The sequence below is a fragment of the Oppia nitens genome, unplaced genomic scaffold, assembly GCF_028296485.1.
Source record: "Oppia nitens isolate AA-2021 unplaced genomic scaffold, nextdenovo-longstitch-racon4-pilon3 scaffold16_pilon_pilon_pilon, whole genome shotgun sequence".
Taxonomy (NCBI): Eukaryota; Metazoa; Arthropoda; class Arachnida; order Sarcoptiformes; family Oppiidae; genus Oppia; species Oppia nitens.
In genome coordinates, this window is record NW_026533195.1 from 2071268 (window position 1) to 2095349 (window position 24082).

The 24082-nt window shown below is 24.1% G+C and overlaps 3 protein-coding genes across 3 annotated transcripts; 2 read left to right on the forward strand and 1 right to left on the reverse strand.

The window, feature by feature from the left end:
* The first annotated feature begins 15469 nt into the window (after positions 1–15469).
* LOC128965068 (RCC1 and BTB domain-containing protein 1-like) lies at positions 15470–17012 on the forward strand. Its single transcript, XM_054311720.1, has one exon. The coding sequence runs from the start codon at positions 15470–15472 to the stop codon at positions 16979–16981; it is 1512 nt and encodes a 503-aa protein (XP_054167695.1). The 3' UTR covers positions 16982–17012.
* Positions 17013–18804: 1792 nt separating this feature from the next.
* On the reverse strand, positions 18805–20036 carry LOC128965069 (uncharacterized oxidoreductase MexAM1_META1p0182-like). Its single transcript, XM_054311721.1, has 3 exons — positions 19570–20036; positions 19351–19460; positions 18805–19030 (listed from the first exon to the last, which is right to left on the reverse strand). The coding sequence occupies exons 1-3, from the start codon at positions 20032–20034 to the stop codon at positions 18805–18807; spliced, it is 801 nt and encodes a 266-aa protein (XP_054167696.1). The 5' UTR covers positions 20035–20036.
* Positions 20037–20127: 91 nt separating this feature from the next.
* Positions 20128–23320, forward strand: LOC128965070 (blarina toxin-like). The gene is made up of 5 exons (XM_054311722.1): positions 20128–20133; positions 20321–20336; positions 21268–21562; positions 22378–22792; positions 23003–23320. The coding sequence occupies exons 1-5, from the start codon at positions 20128–20130 to the stop codon at positions 23318–23320; spliced, it is 1050 nt and encodes a 349-aa protein (XP_054167697.1).
* The last annotated feature ends 762 nt before the right edge of the window (positions 23321–24082 follow it).

Genomic DNA, 24082 nt, shown 5'->3' on the forward strand with positions numbered 1-24082 from the left:
ATTTAACTTAGATTTAAATTGAAAAACTTAATACATTATAAATATTTACACTTAAATTAAATCTGATTTTTTTTCTAAAAAGGTATTACAATATTAATAATAATTGTAATTAATAATATCTATAAACTACTTATTATTTACTTAAATATTTATTAATAGTTAGAAATAATTAAATGTTATTGATAATATATTTTTTTTGTTGAATAATTTCATTAATAATCAATTAATTATTATTTTTACGGATATATATATATATATATATATATATATATATAATTTATTATTAATTTTATCTTTTATTTTTGCATCAATGATAAACTAATAAATATAAATTGTATATATAAATATGTTTATTTTTTTAGTTTATTAATTTATTTAGATTTATTTAGATTTATTTAGATTTATAATTTATTTATTTTTATTTAGATATATTATTAATATTATTTATTATCACTCTATATATATATATATATATATATATATATTACAGTCTATCATCAGTTATTTGCAACCCTATTTATAATTTCATAATTAGTATAAATAATTATGCAAAATGATTATGTTGATCTTATTAAAAATATATTTGACAAAATCAATGCTATCAATTATATTAGAAATATAATCGATTATCAAGTAATATATAATCCAGATACATTTGGTGATTCATATATTAGGCTAACACCAGAAAACAACATTGGGTAATTAAATTTAATTTTTATTAATAAATTATTATATATTATAAATAATTGTTTTAATAATAATAATAATAATAATTTTATTTAGACTTATTAAATCGTTAAAACAATATATTATATATTATGTTAATAATGCCTATGAAAACAATTTGCTAACTATTGATGATTTAAACAATATTATTGGCTATCGATCTGATCGTCGATTAAATGATTTTCGTAGATGTTATGAAACATTGTTAGACGATATTCAGCGTCTAATTGGAACAATAATATTACAGCAAAACAATGGCCAGTATGTTATTATTATTAGTTTTTTTTAATAATAATAATAATATTTTTTTTTAAATATTAAATAATTTAATATTTATTTTTAATGTTTGTTTGTTTGTTTGATCATAGACTACATTATCTTCAGCTAAGACTACTTAATAGTTTGGAAACGTTTCGCGAAAACTATTATCACAGTCAACGAAATATACATTAAATTATGGATTTTAATTATTTTTTTTTATTTATTTTTTTTATTGAAAAATTTATAATTTTGTATTTTTTAATGAAAATAAAATAAAAATTTTAGAATTTAATTTATTATATATATTAATAATAATAATTAATATCGCTATGGTATTTTATTATATTTAATAATATATATTATTTATAAATATTTTTTTAAAAATTTTATTAATGCTATTTTATTTGAACAAAAATCAATTGACAATATAAATATTTTTATTATTGATATATATTTATTTAATAACATTTTTTCTAAATATAAAATTGTTATTTTATTTTTTTGTAAAATTAAAACATTTATTTATTTAAAATTTTTGAAAAAATACTACTGTACAATAATAATATATAATTTTTTAAATATGTAACCTAAAAATATATTATTAAAAAATTTAATTTTAGGCCAGGTATTACACCAACAAAAAATATAATAATTTTTAAATTATTTTTTTTGTACAAACTATTAAATTCTTGTAATTGTAACCTTTAATATTGTATTTTCACTTAACTGTATGTTGTACTTTGGACGTATTGTATTTTATTTAACAATGTATATTACAATGTTAGTATTGCTAATACTTTAGTTATGTTGTAATAAAAAAATATATCAATAATAATAAAATAGGGATGAAATACATCCTCTTATTTTTAGAGTATATACACTTAATATATATATATATAGATATTTAATTAATCAATTTAATTATTAAAAATATTTATTACAATCATATAAACAAGTTAAATGTTAAGTAGGTTTAAATGTTAAGTTAATATTTAATTATTTTATTTAATTGTTAATATCAATTATTAAGTAATTAAATTAACAATAATAATGTTATTGTTTTTTGAAATAATTTAATCAATAGATAAATAACAATTACTTTCTTATTAAATTAAAAACATCAATTAATAAATATTTTATTAATTAATTATTGATGAAAAAACACTTATTTTACTTAATCATATGTTAAGTATTTTTTTAATTATTAATTATCAACTATTCAAGTATTTAGTAAAACTATTACTAATTGTTAATTAATTTTTAGTTTAGTTTAGTTAAAATAATTTTAAATTAGTTAATTATTTTTTTATTTAATTATATAAAAATAATATATAAAAGTTATTTATTATTTAACAATTAATTAATACAGTATTATAATAATAAAAAAATTAAATTACTTAATAATTATTGACCAATTATTAACTACCTACATATTAATTGTTATTGCAATTAACTATTTATATAGATAGTAATTATCATATTTTTAAAAAATTAATTAATAATCTTTAGAAATCAATTAATATTTCTAAAACTGTAAAATCAAAGTAATGTCAAAGTATTATATATATATATATATATATAAAATTATATATATATATCGATAATTTTAAAGCATATGATTGATAATAAATAATATATAAATAGAAAACAAAATTAAAAAATTAATTATTATATTAGTAATAGTTAAAAACTAGATTTATTAATTAGTTAAGTTTTATATTTAATATTTATTTCATATATATATTTATATAACTTAATAAATGTAATTAATAATTTAAATGGACGAAAATAATAATAATTTAACAAAACATCAAGCAACAAATTCAATAGTAAATAATCTAGCCAAGGTAAATGGTAATGGCCTAGTAAATGGTAATGGCCTAGTAAATGGTAATGGCCTAGTAAATGGTAATGGCCTAGTAAATGGTAATGGCCTAGTAAATGGACATGGTGCTATAGTAAAATTATATATACCTAGCCTGGACAATGGTCTAGAGTTTACCATTCAAGATATCATTGATTATATTTATATACTATGTTGCAAATTGAAAGATTCAATTGATACTGATACTAATATTAATTTATCAACTAGACAAATTATGTCTATTAAACAAAAAATAAGGTATAATTTTTTTCATATAAAAAATAACATACATATTATTAAATAACAATATTTTTTATTTTTAGCATGCTAATTGAACTAAAAAATTCAATTTACAAGTTTATCGATAAATCAGCCAGTCCAAATTTCCTTGACGCTAATACTAGAAAAATATTACTAAACTATCAACCCATAACCTATACGATTGACCTGGATCGTTTGAACTCCAATTTAATGTTTGCATTGAAATTATTTGCTAAAAAAATTATGAAAAAAATTACACCCCATAGGTATTAACTAATATTTAAAAAAATAAGTAACTAAAATATATTAATTATTAATTAATTTAATTTTATATATATATTTTTAATATTTTTTTAGTACTTGGAACAATGAAATGGATATAATTAAAAATGTTAAAACATTTCATTACCAATATTTTACAATAAAACTTGATATATAAAAATTGTATAAACTATGTATAATTATATATATATATATATATATATATATATTGATTTATTGATATGATTTTAACATTATTAATAAAATTAAAGATAATATTAGAAAATTATTTATTTTTGCAATTATGATATTAAATTTTTAAATATATTATTAAAACAATTTTTATATATAATAATTTTTTCATATTATATAAATTATATTAAGTTTTAATTTATAATAAATTGTTATTAAATTTTTATATACTTAATAATAAACTATGTTTTGCCTTGCAATTAAAAAAATTGATTTAAAAACTGTTAATATTTTTTAAAAAATAAATAATTAACTGCTATATCAGTATTATTAATAAACTACTCTAAAAAATTATAATACAATACATTTTTATCTTAATAAGTATTGATTATCTAATTTAAAAAAATATTTAAGTGATCACTCTCTAAATTGTTGACATTTAAACTTTAACTATAATATATAATAATAATAATTAACAAAATAAATATTAATAAGTGTACTTTGGATCAATTGAAATTGAAATTTATTTTTTTGTTGTTGATATTATTATAATACAATAGTTATTAATAAATTTGCTAGTATTTATTATATTTAAAAAAAATTATCATATTATATATATAAACTAAATTTTTGATAACAAAACATTTCAATGGTAATATCTAATAGTATTATTATTATTATTATTATTAAAAAATAATTGTATATAAAAACAATATATAACTATTATACAAATAATAGTAGATTATATGTTGTTAAATAAAAATTAGCAATATTATTTAATTAACATAATTATGTTTTTTTTTAAATTTTTAATTTAATAATTAAAAAAATTAAATCTACATAATAATTTAAATTTCTAATCTTTATATATTTTTGTTATTATAATTAATTTTAACTTAATTTACTCAACATAATTAATTAACTTAAATAAATATTTATTAATTAAGTGACTAGTATTTTTTAAAAAAAATAATAAATTAAATAAATGAATCAACAAATTGTCTATTGTATTAAAAATATCAACGATATTATTGCTACCATTGGTGGGCACTGGGAGGACATACCAGTTCAATATGTAATACCATCCCTATTGCCCAATATTCAGCCAACTATATATACACGAAATTATAGTATAGGGTATTATTAAAAATAATAGTTTTTATTTTATTTTAATTTTTTTTAAAAAATATTGATATTAATAAAATTTTTAAATTAAAATTTATCTATATATATATAGATTAATTCAATTTTTGCGACAATTAATTCAATTTTACGTCCAAAACGCCCGATTGTGGCCTAATTTGTTGACATTCGACGAGTCGGACGATTTGGCCGGTTATCGACCCAATGAGTTCAGGGCTGACTATCGCCGATGGTATGAAAAATTGTATCATGAAATCAATCGTCTAATAAATGCCATACAATTACAGCATTTAGTTCAACAACAACAACAACAACAGTGAGTTAATTATTAGTTTATTTATTTTTAAAATAAATATTTTTTTTAATCATTTAATAATTTTATATTTATTTTTATTATTATTTTATTTTATTTATTTTTAAAATAAATATTTTTTTTAATCAGTTAATAATTTTATATTTATTTTTATTATTATTTTATTTTATTTATTTTTATTATTATTTTATTTTATTTATTTTTATTATTATTTTATTTTATTTATTTTTATTATCATTTTATTTTATTTATTTTTTTATTATTTTATTATTTTATTTTAATTATTTTTTAAATTTTTATTTATTTTTTCGATAGACAATTACATTTTCTGCCCAATCGATTGATTAGAAATCTTGAATTATTTCTAAATAATTATTATCATCATCCATTAGATGCATAATTTAATTTAATTTAATTTTTTTTAATGTAATTAAAATAATAAATAATAAATAATAGAATATATATTTTTAGTTTTTAGTTTTTATTTTATTATTAATTTCTATTAATAAATTATTATGCTGTAAAACAGTTAACAAATTAAAAAAAAATATTTAATTTAATTATTTGTTTTTACAATTTCACCTAATTTAATAAGTTATTATATTTATTAATATATTATTATACATTAATTGTAAAACATATAAAAGATTTCAAAAAAATAATAATATTAGCAATATTTTTTTTAATAAGTTTTTATCTGTAAATTTAACAATATAATATTATATTAATAAATATTTATAAATTTATTACATTGCGTTATTATTTAATTTATAATCTAAAATAACTTATATATATATATATATATATATATATATATATAAAAAATATTGATATCACTTAATACTGTAATATTTATTATTTAATAGTGTAATAACTTTTATTTTGCTTTAGTCAACATAAATATTAATCATATGATATATTTAATTTAGATATAACTAATAGCTGATAAATAATAAATAATTTTATTTTATTTTTTTTAAATATAAATATTTTATTACTGTTAAGCAAATTATTTATAGTTATAATTATAAACTGAAATTCAATATCTTTATGATTGTAATCAATAATAATTGTGTCAAAAATAAATAATATTTTACTATATATTCATTGTAATTATAATAAAAAACTTTTATTAGTAATACTTATTTAGGTTAAAAATAGTTAAAAAATAATTGTTATTTTTTTAACAAATTAATTTTTAATAATTAAATTATTGATTTATTATTTTGTTGTTGAAATTTTTTTGCAAAAATCATGTCAACCACATTATCGTCTATTGTTAATAAACAAAATGGTCAAGCTCGTTTTGCTAAACTAGATGATAATGGTGACAATGATAATAATACAATTAATCCCAAACGTTTAAAAATAACTAGCATGCTAATTGTCGATAATGGTATCATTTATATTATTAAAGATATTTTCGACTATATTAGCATGCTAGAAAAACTAATATTATTAACTATAGATGATGTTGATAATTTATCAAGTTCAAATAACCAAATCAACAAAAACAAACTAAGGTATATTATAAAATAAATTAAATATTTAATAATATATTTTATTTTTTAGATTTTTAAAAACTACTTAAAATTTTTATTTATTTATTTATTTATTTGATTATTTTAGCATGCTAACCGATTTAAATGGCCAAATTAAACAATATTTACAACAATGTTTAAAGCTTGAATTGTTAATCAATGATTTAACATTAATTGAATTAAACCAATATCAGCCAATTAATCAATATAAAATTGATCTAGATCGTTTGAATTCAAATCTACAATTTAAGCTTAACTTACTTATTAAGCAAACAATTAAAGCTTGTAATACTAAAGGGTATGTAATGTATTAGAAATACAAATAATATTTATATATACAATATAAATATAATACAGTAAATACTGTAATAATAATAATTTTAATAATTTTAAATTTTTCAAAATTTTTTAACTAATAATTAATTTTATTATTATTATTTTTTTTATCTAGTATACCACACAACAACATTGATATTATAGACCAGATTAATTTATTTTGTCAAAAATATTTTTAATAAAAATTAATATTTTTTTTGTTATTTTAAATAACTATTATATGAATAAATAAATAAATAAATAAATTTGTAAATAATGTAAATAAAATATTTAGCATTATTTATATTAACATTAATTTTGATTAAATTGTATTAAAACTATTTTTTAAAATATTTTATTTAAAATAAATACAATTTATTTGATTATTTAAAAAGCAATTTATTAAATGTTTGCAATAAATAAAATAAAAATTTAATTAAATATTACAATATTGAATACATATTTTATTTTATTACTTCATTAATAATAATTTAATATTTAATTTTTTTCATTCATTTATAAATATATAATATATATATATAATAACAAAAAAATCAAAGTCCATATTTACTAATATGCAATATTAATAATAAGCTTATTTTGACTGTGATAACTATTTAATAATAATAATAATACTAAAAATTCAAATTAGAAATAGATTAATAATTAAAATTAATAACAATATTTAAATGATAAAAAATCACTGGCTAAAATAGCTTGGCTAAAAATTATATGATAGCTTATATTATATCAAAACTTTGTATTTATTTAATATATGTAATAATAATAATAAGAATAATAATTAATATTTTAAGAAAAAACTATTTCACTATTTTTTACACATCTCAATAAAAATACTTAAGATATCACTAAAATGATAACCAAAAATAATAATAATAATTAATTAATTAATAATGCAATTCATAAAAAAAATTTTTTTAATATAATCCATACATTTATTTATTATTTGTTAAAAATAATTATCATATTTATAAATAGTTTGTTGAACTATATACAGTAGCTAACTATAACTATAACTGTTAAAAATAACTGTCTATTTTTTAAAATTTTTAAAATAAAATTGATTAAATTATCTAGTACTGTTTAACAGTTTAAAATGGTTTAATTAGATCAACAACAACAAAAATATAAGTGCTATAATTACAAAATAATTTTTTAACTAATTGATAATATAATTAATTAATTAATTAATTAATATGACCCAGCAAATTATATACTGTATGAAAAACATACGTGACCTAATCCAAGCCATCGTACATCACCAACAGGACATACCGGAGCTATGGATCTATACAAACGATGATCAACCAATTGATGAGCCGTTAGTTACAGTTCCTATCGATTTTAATATAGCGTAAGCAAAAAAAATTATTTTATTTTTTTAAACTAAACATATATTTTTAATTAAAAACATTAAATTTTTATTTTATTTTAAAGTCAATTAAATCATTTGCGGGAACTGTTCGTCTATTACGTCCAAAATGCCCAACGTTTTCATTTGTTGACCGCCGCACAGGTAGCCGATTTGGACGGCTATCTGATCAATCAGTTTGGATCGGATTTCAGGCGCTGGTATTATAGCTTATTTTATGAAATACAGAGACTAATAGAGGCCATACAGCAGCTAACTGGCCAACAACAGTATGTTAAGTATTATTAAATTACAGATTATATATATATATATATATATAAATATATATAACATTAGTCATTTAGGACGACCATGCTAAAAGTGATTGGGTGGGTGGGGTGCGTGGGTTGGATGGGTGTAATAAATAATACATAAATTAATTTGTTTGATAGAATAAATGTTTGTTTTTTAAGGGGGGAATAATTTTTTAAAAATAAATGAAACATTGGACGTCCTACTGTGAATGACTACTTAAATTAATATAATATATTATTATTATTATTTTAATATCTAATGTTATTATTTTATTTTATTTTATTTTTTTAGTCAATTACCTATTTTACAAAATCGATTGCTACTAAATCTACTAATATTTTGTGAAAATTACTATCATTTTCCATGAAATTTTCAATAATAATAATATTTTTAATTTCATTTAATTAAATATATTCAAAATAAAAAATAGTACAATTGATTATTAAATAATAATGTAAGTAAAATTAAATTTTATATTAGATATTTAATTATTATTATGTTTAACAAATATATTTTAGTACAATTAAGTTCATAATATTTTTTTATAGTTATAAATTTATTACTACATTAAAATTGAGATACAATTATCGTATTTATATAAATAATATTGTAATTTATTATCCATACTAATTAAACATGTATAATAAATTATTGCATTACTAATAAAATAATAAAAAAATAATTTTTATCTAATATAAAATCTAAGTATATTATTATTATATTACATTTATTATTAGTATTATTTAGTTAAATTACTATTATTATTATTATTATTATTAGTATTATTTAGTTAAATTACTATTATTAGTATTAGTATTATTATTATTATTATTATTATTATTATTATTATTATTATTATTATTATTATTATTATTATTATTATTATTATTATTATTATTATTATTATTATTATTATTATAAAAACTGTTATCTAAATATTACATTTTTTCTTTTAATTAAATAATAATACTACTGATAAATAAAAATATTATATCATTAAAAATAATTTATTTTAATAATTACGATTGTTTTTACCATGGTAATTAACTTGATATATAAATATTGCACAGATATTATAAGTAATAAATGTTAATAATATACTGGTATATAATTACAATACAGTATAAAAAAATTACTATTTAAATCATATAAATTATTTATTTTTTTTCAAATAAGTCGTATAAAATATATTAATATTTTTTTTTATTTGTTTTGTTTAAATTAAATATATTGTTTTATAAATACTATTTATATAATAATAATAATAATAATAATAATAATAATATATATATATATATATTATGAGTCAATCATCATCGCAATCGACAAACACAGCGACACTGTTTGGCGGCGGACTAGTATGTCGTGGAAAGGTAGTCATGGATAACATTAATATAGTGGGCAAATATGGCACCGGTAGCTCAAATCATGGCGAACATAACGATGCGGCGCTAACTAAAGGCCAGGTCGAGGTACAGGAGCTTGAAGTTAGAAATGTACAAACAGTAGCCAACCAGCAAACTGTTGGTAGTGTTGGTGGTGGTGGTACTACCGGTGCCAACAATACTACTACTAGTAGTAGTAGTAGTAGTAATCAAAATAAAATTAACAATAACTATGTCAATGATGATGATACAAAAATATGTATACAATAAATAAATTTGATTTTTTTTAATCAATAAAAATTTAATTAAAAAAAATTTTAGTTTGTTTTTCTAATTTTATTTAATTTTGTTTTTTTTTTGTTGAATAAAGCATATTATAAGCAAACATTTGACGAGTTGGCCATCATTGGCACCGGTAGTTTCGGTAGAGTTAGTCAAGTTAGACATCGATTGGACCGTCATATCTATGCTGTCAAACAAATTAGTTTTGAAAATAACAGTTAGTAATAATAATAATAAGTTTTTTTTGATAGTAATTATAATAATTATTATTTAAATTATATTTATTTTTCAATTTGAAAACTAATAGATAGATCTGAATCGGTATTATCAGAGATCCAGAGCCTGGTTGCAGTTGAATCCGACTATTGTGTCAAATACTATAACTCGTGGTTTGATAGCCAACTGGACAGTAGTCGTCTACTACTATGCATTCAAATGCAATACTGTGACTATAATTTGCGACAAATACTAGACTGGAAAGCGGGGGCTTTTGGCCGTCAAACCGGCACACATCCAACCAATCCATCGATAATAGGTTTGGCCGAGTATTACATGTCTGGCCAATTGTTTCGCGAACTATGCGAATGTGTCGACTATCTGCATAGTCTAAGGCCCAGGGCTATTATGCACAGGGATTTGAAACCGGAAAATATTTTAGTAGTTACCACTAATAGTAGTGCCGGCACCGGTAGTAACGGTAAATTCAGACCGCACCGTTTTATTAAGCTAACCGATTTTGGTTTGGCTACATTGCACACCAGTAGTAGTAGTAGTAGTAAAAGTCAACTGTCCACTGGTGATGATAATGATCGGCTACATACGACACGTGTGGGCACCAGACACTATATGGCACCCGAAGTGCTCAACGGTCGCGGCTATTATAATACAGCAGCCGATGTCTATAGTCTGGCACTTGTCGGGTGCGATATATTTGATATCGATATCAATGAGTAAGTAATTTAATTGTGAAATTAAATTTTTTTCAAAATTTATTATTATTATTACCCGTGTATTACTATAGTGTACCCGAAAGTAATACCATAGACCCCGGACTTGTAAAACCGTTTTCAGGACTATTGGGTTTATTTAGGACAATGCTATCCACGCTATACCGTTTGAGACCTACCTGTGCTCAAGTATTGGCCAAACTAGATGACGACTACTGCTGTATTGATGTTAATAATTTGAAAACTAATCATAAATTTTTAGATCAATTATCGAAATTAAAGTTATATGAAAATCAATTTTATTATAATTTTATGTCAGAAAAACTACTATTTTAATTGTTATATAATTTAATTTTAGTAATTTTTTTATTATTTAATTTATTTTAGTATTTTATATATTGTTTATTAATTAATTATACTCTAATTTATATCATTATTATTTCATATTTTTTTTTTATTGTTATATTATTGTCTATATTAATAATCATATTTATCAATATATATACCGTATATTAGATTACATTAAGTACTTTACTATCTTATTGTTTGACATTTACTAGTTTAATAAAATGTAAAAATTTTATAATAATTATAATAATAGTGTACTTTACATTGACAAAAATTATTTAGTTTCAAAATTTTATTTATTTTTTTTGATGACTTAATTACTAGCTTAATTATATATCATAAATTTTTTCATAAACATAACAATGTAGTTTTGCAACAACAAAAATAAACTAATTAAATAAAAAAAAAATTAGTAATATTTTTTTTATATCCTGTATTTAATATCACCAATAATAAGTAAATATTATTAACTATTGATAGTATATAAAAATATATTATATACCTATATATATAAATTTTAAGATTAAATTTTGAATGATAAATAGTATAAAAATAGCAACATTATTATTTTATTTTATTATAATTATAATTTCAATATTTAAATAAAATAGTATTAATTGTAGTATAACTACTAATTGTTAGGTGTATTAATAAATCATATTAATTATATATTATATTTATTTAAATTATAAAAAAAAATAAATAAAACCTATACTGTATTAACTGTGTGTGTGTGTGTGTGTGTGTGTTGTTAAAATAATAATAATAATATAAAATATTTATAATATTATACATATAATATTTAATATAAATATATAATATATATATATATATATATATATATATATATATAAATTTATAATAATAAAATTGAAAAATATATTAAACATTTAATTAGATTAATGGCTATTAATAAATGTTTGTTGTTGTTGTTTATAAATATAATTAATTTTAATTACGCTATTAATATATAATTTATAATAATAATCATAATATAATACTTATTTAATATAATTACTAATACTGTGTTTTATAATTTTATATATTATATTATCAATTATTATACTTTTTATACTGTAATGTTTATATCGTTATTATTTTTATAAATTATATTATATATATATACTGTACTTATCTGATTGTTTTACTATTACTGTATTAATAATTAATTTTAAAAAATTAGTTTATATTATATTGTAACATTTTTATAACTTATAAAAAAATTAGTTTAATATATTGTAAGCTACTTAAAGATAAATGAATATAATTTATATTATTATAGTAAAAATTAATACTATTGAAATATGTTATAATATACAGTAATATATTTTTTTATTGCACATATAAAAACTATATGTATTTTTTAAAAATTATTATTATTCAGTATAATAGTGTATATATCTATATAATGATAAAAAATTTTGTTTAGGTATTTATCAAAAATATAATATATATATATACTGTATATATAATTACTATTAGAGGTGGTAGTAATGGATGTATTGAAAAAATATAAACTACTAGAGGACAGTCGTCCGCAAATACAGTTAAAACAAATAAAACTATTGTGTGTTTATTTGCGCAATGAAGCACTGGTAGTCACCCGAGATGATGACCAAGTGTTTAACATTGTCAACAATGTTGTCCATCGTTTACCTAAGCTATGCGGCCGACAGGTAGTAAAGTTTGAATACGGTATCGGTATATCTGGCCAACTATTTAGCTATCATATACTGGCATTGACTCAAAAGGGTCGGGTATACGGCTGGGGACGTAATCAATACAGGCAAGTGTTTGCCTGGTATAATGATAAGGAATACCTGAAGATAGCCAGTCCCAAACAGATACGCTACTACAGGTGCCCAATGAGTAACTATACTGAACAATTTACGGATATTGCGTGCGGTTTATGGCACTCGATGGGTGTTACCCGCCAGCATGCACTGGTAGTCTGGGGTAACAACATGTTCGGCCAGTTTGGCAACTATAGGGATACCCGTACTACTACACGTAAACAACGTTTCCGTAATTCGGTAAAACCGTGGCGACTAAAACTATACCATCATCGCAACAATGATGATAGTGGTAGTAATTCATCAAGTCAAAAACAATGTCAAAAAATTACCAAGATCCAATGCGGTACAGCACATTCACTGGTGCTAACCGATCAGGGAGTGTTGTACGCCTACGGTAACAACCTGTTCGGACAGTTAGGTTTGATGGAAAATGAGGATCATTGCCGACCCCGAGTAGTGTTGGTCAATGTCAAGCAAGTGGTCAGTCAGTGTTTGCATACAATGGCACTGACCTGGGATGGTATAGTCTATTTGATGGGCAGCAATATGTTTGGTCAGTTAGCCCATAAGGATAGCGAGTATCATGATGTACCGATTAGACTGGATATGCGTTGTTTTACCGATATTGCTACGTTGGGTGGATTGTCGATGGCCAGGGATCAGGATAACCAATACTATATATGGGGATTGTGTAGGGAACGGGTACTGGTCAAACCCGAACCAGTACCGTACAAATCGTTCAATAGGATAGCCAACGATATAACTGGACTGACAAACGGGACACTAGTGGCCGATCAGGAGAAACAACTGGAGTTGATGTCGACGCCGTCGCCGGGAGTGGCCAGTAGTAGTAGTAGTAGTAGTAGTAGTAGTAGTAGTGAACCACTGGTAGAGCACCTGGTGCTTGACAATATAGGCTATAGTCTAGATGATTGGATTAATGAGATAAATCTAGATGACCTGGATAATAAAACTAATAAGGATGCTAATATTAGTGGTAATAATGATGATGATAATGGCAATAAAATAAAGGACAGGGATGTAAAGCGCAAGGATGTCAATGCTATTGAGACAAACGTTTGCCAATTGGTTGGCCAAAACATGTACGTCGACGGCAACTGTTTTATTAGTGACGTATCACTGACAGCCAAACGTCAGCGAATAAAACTTATTAAGATAGTCGACGGCAAGGCCCGCAAGTTTGGCATTGTTTGATAGCACAGTAGGGTCGGGTGGGGTTGGAGTCAAGGGTGGGTGCAACGAGTGTGTGTGTGTGTGTGTGTGTGTGTGTGTGTGTGTGTGTGTGTGTGTGTGTGTGTGGGCGAATAGACATTGGTGTTCAATTATTACAGTATAATTTAATACAGTTTTTATTAATAGTATATTAAATAAAATACTATTACTTACAATAGTAGTAATAGATAATAAACTATTGCACAGATATTATTGTTAACTATTTGTAGTTATTATAGTTAATATAGTTATTAATACAATAGTTAACAATAGAAAAATTACAATAAAAGCTATTAGTATTAATAATCTAATATTGAAATTATATATTAGTTTATTAATGATAATAATAGATTTTATTTTTAATATATTACTAATATAATAAGTATTTAATATTTTTTATTAATGCAAATTAATAATTGAAATTATTTTATTTATAGTTTGATTAATATAATTAATTTATATATTTATTAATAATTATACTAATAATAATTGTAATTTTCAAATATTTAAAAAAAAAATTATTTTATTTTTTCGTGACATTTAATTAATTATTTTTTTATTTTCAATGTTATCAAGTATTAAATTAATTAAAGATATTATAATTATTATAATACAGTTGATAATATTATAAACTATGATATAAATACATTTATTTTTTTCAATTATATAAATTTTTTTGTTGTTGTTATTGCTGATAATTACTATAGTATAATAGATACTATAATAATAATAATAATAATAATAATAATAATAATAATAATAATAATAATAAAATAATAATGCATAAATACCTGTATAATTTAGATTTTTAAAAATTATTATTAATGTTAAAAAAAATCACATAAAATATATAAATAATAATTTTTTTTGTTAAATTAAAAATTATAATAATAATTATAATATTATCAAAATTAATGGATGTTTTAGCTAAATATACACCACTACTAATCAACTCTAAAAAAATACCTTTACTTGAAATACGATTGGTTTGTGTATATCTGCAAAACGAGGCACTGGTAGTCGATAGCAGTGATCAAGTCTACAACATTGTCAACAATGTTATTATCGGTATGCCTGAGCTTAACGGTCAGGGAGTCCAGAAATTTACGTACAGTGTAGCCATCGATGACGATATACTTGACTATAGCATACTGGCCCTTACGGCCGACCATAGACTATACGGTTGGGGTCGTAATCATTCGGCACAGGTATTTCCCTGGTGTCGACGGGAACCGTATCTGTCAATTGTCGGCCCGAAACAGTTACGCTACTATCTGTCAGCGTTCAGCTCCCGTATCGAGCAATTTACGGACATGGCCTGCGGTTTGTGGCATACAATGGCCATTACCGGCGACAACAGTGCAGTCATTGTCTGGGGTTACAACCGTTACGGACAGTTCGGTAATAATCGATTGCCCGGTGATCGACGGCCGTGGCGTCTGAGACTACGCGGCAAACATCGCACGGCGGACGGCAGCCGACAACTACACAGTCTGACCATTAGCCGTGTAGTGTGCGGTACTGCACACTCGCTGGTGTTGACCGACAATGGTCAACTGTACGGTTTCGGTAACAACTTGTTCGGCCAGTTAGGTTTGATGCCCAATAAAAACCGCAAATGTCCCCGGCTAGTCCTGACCAATGTTGCCCGAGTCGAGTCGCAAAATCTGCATACACTGGCACTGACCTACGATGGCCAGATCTATCTGATGGGTTCGAACCAGTTTGGCCAGCTGGCCACTCGCGGTACACGCTATTGTCATCATCCGGTCCAAGTGCCCGATACTACTACCATCACCAGTATCCCCACCACCACCAGTGTATTTGTCGATATTGCTACTATTGGCGGTTTATCAATGGCTGTCGACACCGGCGGCCAGTACTATGTATGGGGTCTGTGCGGTCCAGAGCGTGTAATACCGGAGCCAACACCTGTACCGTACAAATCGTTCGCTAAGATAGCGGCCGATCTGACCGGTCTGACCATCAATACATTTGATATCACAACAACAACAACAACAACAGTAGTGGACGACCCCCGGGAAGGGGTCAGTGATGTTGATGGTGGTAGTGGTAGTAGTTGTGGACGCAAACGTCGTGAACCAAAATCACTGATCAAATGGTTATCGGGAAAGGGCTATAGTCTGGATGATTGGTTAAGCGATGGAGGAGTTTTAGCCGATAAAAACAATAATAATACTAAGGGAGAGATAGCTGAACAAAATGGTGAGGACAGGGAGGATGAGGACGAGGATGAGGAAAGACAGGGACAGTCGATGAGGGAAACAAATGTCTGCCAATTGGTCGGCAAAAACATGTACGTCAACGGCAACTGTTTTGTTAGTGATGTATCCTTAACCGGCAAAAATCAATCGATACAACACGTCAAGCTAATCAATGGCAAATCGTGGAGTGTATGGGGATAATAATAATAATAATAATAATAATAGGTATACATCAGGGTTAAGTAAGGGGGGGGGGGGGGGGGGGGGGGGTAAGGCCAAAATACCCCCCCCCCTAAGATCGAGAAATTGGGATTTTACCCCCCCCAGACTTTTTGACCAAATTGAAAAAATTGTCGCTTAAAAACGAGGAGAAATGACCCCCCCCCCCCCCTAAAATTTCGGCGCCGAAGGCGCCGAAAATTTTTTTGAAATTTATAAAAATTTTAATTTTAGTTGATACTATTTTAGTAAGTTTTTTATGTTTTTAATATTTATAAAAATCTAATTATTGATTAAAAATAGTTAAAATAACGTTAAAAGTCTTCAAAAAATAACATTATTTTAATTAAAATAAACTAAAAAATTAAAAATTACCTATTTGTTGAAAAGAGTAATCATATTACAATTTAAATATAAGTTTAAGAAGTTAATAAAACAATAAATACTTATGTTTTTATTAATAATTTTTAAATTTTAAATAAAAAATTTAAAAATATTTTCAATTTTGTACTTAATATAATTAAACTTTAACGAAATTTGAGTTAAATAAGTAGTATTCAGTCAGTATTTGTATAAAAATAAAAATATATAACAAACTATAAACATTAAGTATTGTTTAAAAAATTAATTATGTTAAAAGTTAAAAATTATTAAAATACTAAAAATAACTCATAGTGTATCATTAATGCTTTTATCAACTATTTTTAAATCTTAAATACATTATTTTATTTTTTTTGTTAAAATTTAAGTTTTTATTAATTTAAAAAAAATTTTTTAAAAAATATTTATTTTTTATTAAAATTTAAATTTTTGTTAATTTTTAAGTTTTTTAAGTTTTTTTTTATATTTTTGGAAATTTTACCTATTTTCCCGGGAATTTATACGGGAACTTGTGGGAATTTTATTGAATTTACATGGGAATATTCGGGAACTTAAGGAATTTTTAGGGAATTTTCTCTAGACCCCCCCCCTTGATTTTGGATTTTTGAAAAAATTGCCGTTTAAAAATGCAATAAAAATCTTACCCCACCCAATACCCCCCCAAGATTTTTTGAGAATTTTGTAAATTTTACCCCGGTCTACCCCCCCCCCCTAAAATCCAAAACCTTGCTTAACCCTGGTATACATATGTAGAGAGGACAGGGAGGTTTATTTTTTACCTTTTATTATAATAATTATCATTTCAAAAAAAAAAAAATATTATAATTTGTAATGATTAATAAAAAATTTTGTTTGTATTGTCTATTATTAGTAACATAAAAGCTATATATACGGTATATATACTGTATATACTGTATATACTGTATATACTGTATATACTGTATATACTGTATATACTGTATATACTGTATATACTGTATATACTGTATATACTGTATATACTGTATATACTGTATATACTGTATATACTGTATATACTGTATATACTGTATATACTGTATATACTGTATATACTGTATATACTGTATATACTGTATATACTGTATATACTGTATATACTGTATATACTGTATATACTGTACAGTATATACTGTATATACTGTACAGTATATACTGTATATATACTATATATTAAATATATTAATTATTTTGTTTTTTAATAATAATTAAGCATATAATTCAAAATATCAAAAATAAAAGATTTTAATTATCATATTTAATACAAAACTTTTCTAATAAAATAAACTTTTAAAAAAAAAAATAATTATTTGTTTTATACATTTTAGTCTAAATATACTATAGTTTATTGATTATCAAACAAACAAACAAATTTATTTAAAAATAATAACTTATTTATAAACTAACTAAATATTAGCGGCAATGTGTCCGCCGTCGGCCAACAAACACGTGCCGGTCAGAAACCCGGCCGCCTTATCACTGGCCAAATAGGCAACAGCAGTGGCAATGTCCTCCGGTTGACCCGGTCTACCGATCGGATATTTACTACCAATTGCTGTATACATTTGGTCGCTCTGTTCACGGCTTATATTCAGTGAATGGACAGCTATGTCCGTCAATACAACGCCCGGACTATAATACAGTAGTTTAGGTGTTAACAAAAGTAATATAAGTTACAGTACATATATAACGGGAATTTAGTGGGAATTGAATAGGAATTTAATGGGAATTTAATGGGAATTTACTCAAATTTGGCAAAAATTGTCGTTTAAAAATGCAATAAAAAATGTTCACCCCCCTATACCCTCCCAAGCTTTTTCGAAATTTTTGCCATTTACCCCCCCCTATACCCCCCCTGAAATCGAAAACCTTTAGCAACCCTGATATATATATATATATATATATACATATATATATTAATAAATATATATATAATAAAAATAATTCAATACATTATAGCATTAACTCTGATATGATGTTTGGGTCCCAACTCTGCGGCCATACATTTGGTAAACATATCCAGCGCTGCCTTTGATATACAATAAGGTGAACCACTTATAAGCTAATTATAATAATATAATTAAATAAAAATACATATTTCATAATACATATTATAATAAATTATTTGTTATTTGATTCAATAAAAAAAAAATTAGATAAATAAAATTTACCGCTTGTTTTGAAGCTACCGATGATATATTGATAACATTGCCCCGAGTTTTGGCCAAATATGGTAGACATTTGTGTGTTAGATATACCACTGAATTCAAGTTTGTTTGCATAATAAATGCAAATTTTTCCATATAGTCTGAATCGGCAATTGAAGCCACTCTACCTGTGCCCGCATTGTTGACTAATATATCTATTTTGCCAAACGTTTGGACAGTTGTATCGATTAGACGCTGGCAGTCATCTTCTATGGTTATGTCGCCGACGACTTGCAACGGTTTTAACTGTTTCGGCGATACATCTGTACATTGTTTGGCCACTTTGGACACACCGTCCGAATTACGTCCAGTGACTACAACATTGGCACCCGATTTAGCAAACAGTTGAGCAGTGGCCGCACCGATACCCGAACTCGAACCAGTTATCAGAGCTACCTTTCCGGTAAAGTCATACAACAATAGAGACATTATTTTTTAATAAATAAAATTAATATTTAATGTCATGTAAAATATTTATTATAATTCAAAAAAAAATATTTATTTTTTTCTCATTTATTTCTAATGTTTGTGTAGTGATTAATCACATTTTTGTTTTTTAAATAATTATTTCTTATCATTTATTTTAATTAAAATAACACATATATTAACCAAAACTAAACTATAATAACAATAAAAATTAAATTTATATTAACTATATTTTTTTTAATAAAAAATTAATAATTAATAATTTAAAAAAATAATTATAATTATTAAGAATAACTTACTATACAGTAATTAAATTTTATTATTATTATTATTATAACATTTAATAACAATTATAACACTTAATAACAATTATGATATTTAATAACACTTATTATAATAATTAATTACATTGTAATTCAATAACAAACAAATTCCGATGAAATCATAATTAATTAGACATTTTAATAATAATAATAATTTTAATAAATAATTTGTTGTGTAATTTTTTAATAATAATATTTTTTTTTTTAAAATATAAATATATATGTTATTATATAATTATTTAGTTATGCAGTTTTAATACTACTAATTTGATATATATATATATATTATTTATTTATATATATATTACTAGTTTATGATAATAAAATTCATTTTTGTTTATTAATTAACAAGGTTATTTTTAAAAAATTACCTAAAAATATGCTGCTGTCTAAAATTAACTGAATATTATATTTTTTTAATTTTTTTATTAAATTATTAATATTTAATATTAAATATAATATTATTATTATTTTACAAATCTAACATTGATAAACATAATTTTAAATATATTTTAAATTACAATAACTTACTATTGATTTGAAATTTAAATAATTTATTAATATAATTGTAATATAAGATTATATTATTTTATTTATAGATATTAAATAACTATAACTTTTTCATGTTTTAAAAAAAAGATATTTAGCATAATTTCTAAAATATTAAAAAATAACTATTAATTAGTTAATTTATTTTAGTTTTTTTTGTTAAAAAAATATAATACAATCATCAAAAATGTTATACTATAATAACTACATAATATTTTTATCATTATATATATTATTATGGATTACTAGTTAGTAATTATTTATTTATTAATTAAGTTTAAGTTTTAAAAAATACTTATTAAAAACATTTAAACAAACAAACAAAATAATTAATAAATTTAAAAATTTAATAATTTTTTTTCAGCTACTATTGACACTGGTTTTCTAACAGTTGGCAATTACTCGGACTACGAGCACCTGGGTCTAAACCAACCTGAATGTGGATTAGTTGGACCATTAGGTGCCAACCAATACGATCCCAAGTGTTTCCGTTTTCATAGCGATAATAGTAGAATCATTGCGGGCACCGATAGTCTAGCATCACCATGGACAGTTAAGCTTGTATTTGTCGATCCAACGGGTCGGCATAATGATGGCCTATGCACTGGTGTATTGATAACCTTACAGTTTCTACTGACAGCTGCCCACTGTCTGGATCAGTATGTTTTTTATATGTGGAGGGGGGGTGGTTAGGTCGGGTTTACATTTGATTGTATGTGTGTGTATGTGTGTGTGTGTGTATATGTGTGTATGTGTGTGTGTGTGTGTGTGTATGTGTGTATGTGTGTATATGTGTGTATGTGTGTGTATGTGTGTGTATGTGTGTGTATGTGTGTGTATGTGTGTGTKTGTGTGTGTGTGTATGTGTGTGTATGTGTGTGTATGTGTGTGTATGTGTGTGTGTATGTGTGTGTGTATGTGTGTATATGTGTGTATGTGTGTGTGTATGTGTGTGTATGTGTGTGTGTGTGTATGTGTGTGTATGTGTGTGTATGTGTGTGTGTATGTGTGTGTATGTGTGTGTATGTGTGTGTATGTGTGTGTATATGTGTGTATGTGTGTGTGTGTGTGTGTGTATGTGTATGTATGTGTGTGTGTGTATGTGTGTGTATGTGTGTGTGTATGTGTGTGTATGTGTGTGTATGTGTGTGTATGTGTGTGTATGTGTGTGTATGTGTGTGTATGTGTGTGTATGTGTGTGTATGTGTGTGTGTGTATGTGTGTGTATGCGTGTGTATGTGTGTGTGTATGTGTGTGTGTATGTGTGTGTATATGTGTGTATATGTGTGTATGTGTGTGTGTATGTGTGTGTATGTGTGTGTATGTGTGTGTATGTGTGTGTGTATGTGTGTGTATGTGTGTGTATGTGTGTGTATGTGTGTGTGGGAGGAAGGAAGGGGGGGAGGGATTGTTTTTTTAATTCTCTCTCTCTCTCTCTCTCTCTCTCTCTCTCTCTTTCAACAAACAAAAATAGATACGAAAAATTTGAACTCCATGTCTACGAACCGTTCAAAATCGGTGATTTCTGGGGCTCCCGACCCGCCGACTCGGCCTATTGGTACAAACATCCGCTCTACAAAAACTGGACAATTGATAAATCGCGGCTCAAATACAACCTGGCACTGGTACGTCTGGATCATCCGTTTAGGCGATACGAATTTCAAACGGGTAAGTGGAGCTCCAATCCCGTATGTTTGCCTGTGGCCAACATAACCAATGGACCGCCCAGTGCGGACACTGGCCGTTTGTTTGGTTGGGGTGTAGTCGACGATGGTAGAGAGGAAAAGGAGATTGTTAGACAAATGTCGGTAAAGTTGTCGGCAAACTCCCAGTGCAATCATACAGAGTTGTTGTGTTTGAGCTACGATTCAGGTGCTCGTCCATGTAGGGTAAGCGTGTTAATGATGCTAATACTAACCATCCATATAGACAGTCCATATCCCTATACACAGTCCCTATCTCTAAGCACAGTCCATATCCCTATACACAGTCCTTATCTCTATACACAGTCTCTATCCCTAACTATCCCTATAGTAGTGTAGTAGTAGTAGTAGTAACTAACATACTATATGTGCTGTATGTATGTACGTATGACCCAGGGTGACGATGGCGGTCCGATTGTCCAATACAAACCAATCTACTGGAACTCGAGCCGTGCCATACTGGCCGGCCTGCATACCGATCGGCTACCGCCGGGCACCCGATGTTCGAGACAAAACGCTGCATACGGTGTACCGATATCGCCGTGGATGGACTGGATTCTGGAACAGATCCTAATTGTTAGCCAATTCCCGCCCGACGAAGATAGAGCTGCCGGTGCCGATGATGATGGTGGTGGTGGTGGTGGTGGTGGTGGTCGTAAAAAAGGTATCACTGGATCGGGCACTGGTCGGCACTCGCCTACAAAAAAAACCTAACAAATAGTTTATTAATTTTTTTGTTGTTGTAAATGACTACACAATGTATACTAATATAGTTTAGTTTTTTTTTTGGATATACAATAGGATTATAGGTATAATTAACAATGAAAAAAAATGTTGATTATTATTATATATTAGGTTTTTTTATTAATTAATTAATTAATTATTATTTTTTTTAAAAATGTTATAACATTATAGTGTTTATGTTTATCTATTTTTTGTTATTATTATTATTATTAATACTATTAGGTAAATATTTTTCAATCAATAAAACTTTTGATTTTATTTGTTAATTATCTACAACAATAACAAAAAATAATTAATTAATTAAATCTAAACTTAGCTGGCTAATCGTATTTAATCAAACTTATGTTATTCCATATAAATACTAATTTTTTTAAAAAAAATTATAATAAATTTTTCTATAATTTTATTATAACTTTTTATTTTTTTTTAACTTATGTATTAGTAAATATAGTATTTTTTTATTTTGTTTTATTTTGTTATTAATTTAGTTGAAAATTTAAAAATAAATTGTTTATTCAAAATAATTGTATGATATTTAAATATTTAATTACATTTTAATAATTGATATTATTTTACTAAATTAAAAACATTTATTTTTTTTAAAAATAAAAACAATTTAAAGTTTATACTATTATCTTACGACTATAATTAGTAATCTTAATAATAATAATAATAATTTTGATAAACATACTAAAAAAAACTAAATGTTTTCTAATATTATATTTTGAATTA

Bases quoted from the DNA above. Each gene is read 5' to 3' on its own strand.
- LOC128965068 (XM_054311720.1), top strand. From the start codon at position 15,470: ATGGATGTTTTAGCTAAATATACACCACTACTAATCAACTCTAAAAAA.
- LOC128965069 (XM_054311721.1), bottom strand. From the start codon at position 20,034: ATGTCTCTATTGTTGTATGACTTTACCGGAAAGGTAGCTCTGATAACT. The intron at 19,461-19,569 runs GTAAATTTTATT...TATTATAATTAG, and splicing joins CGGTAGCTTCAAAACAAGCG to CTTATAAGTGGTTCACCTTA. The intron at 19,031-19,350 runs GTATTGAATTAT...ACTGTATTATAG, and splicing joins ATCAGAGTTAATGCTATAAT to TCCGGGCGTTGTATTGACGG.
- LOC128965070 (XM_054311722.1), top strand. The intron at 21,563-22,377 runs GTATGTTTTTTA...AAACAAAAATAG, and splicing joins GCTGCCCACTGTCTGGATCA to ATACGAAAAATTTGAACTCC. The intron at 22,793-23,002 runs GTAAGCGTGTTA...CGTATGACCCAG, and splicing joins CAGGTGCTCGTCCATGTAGG to GGTGACGATGGCGGTCCGAT.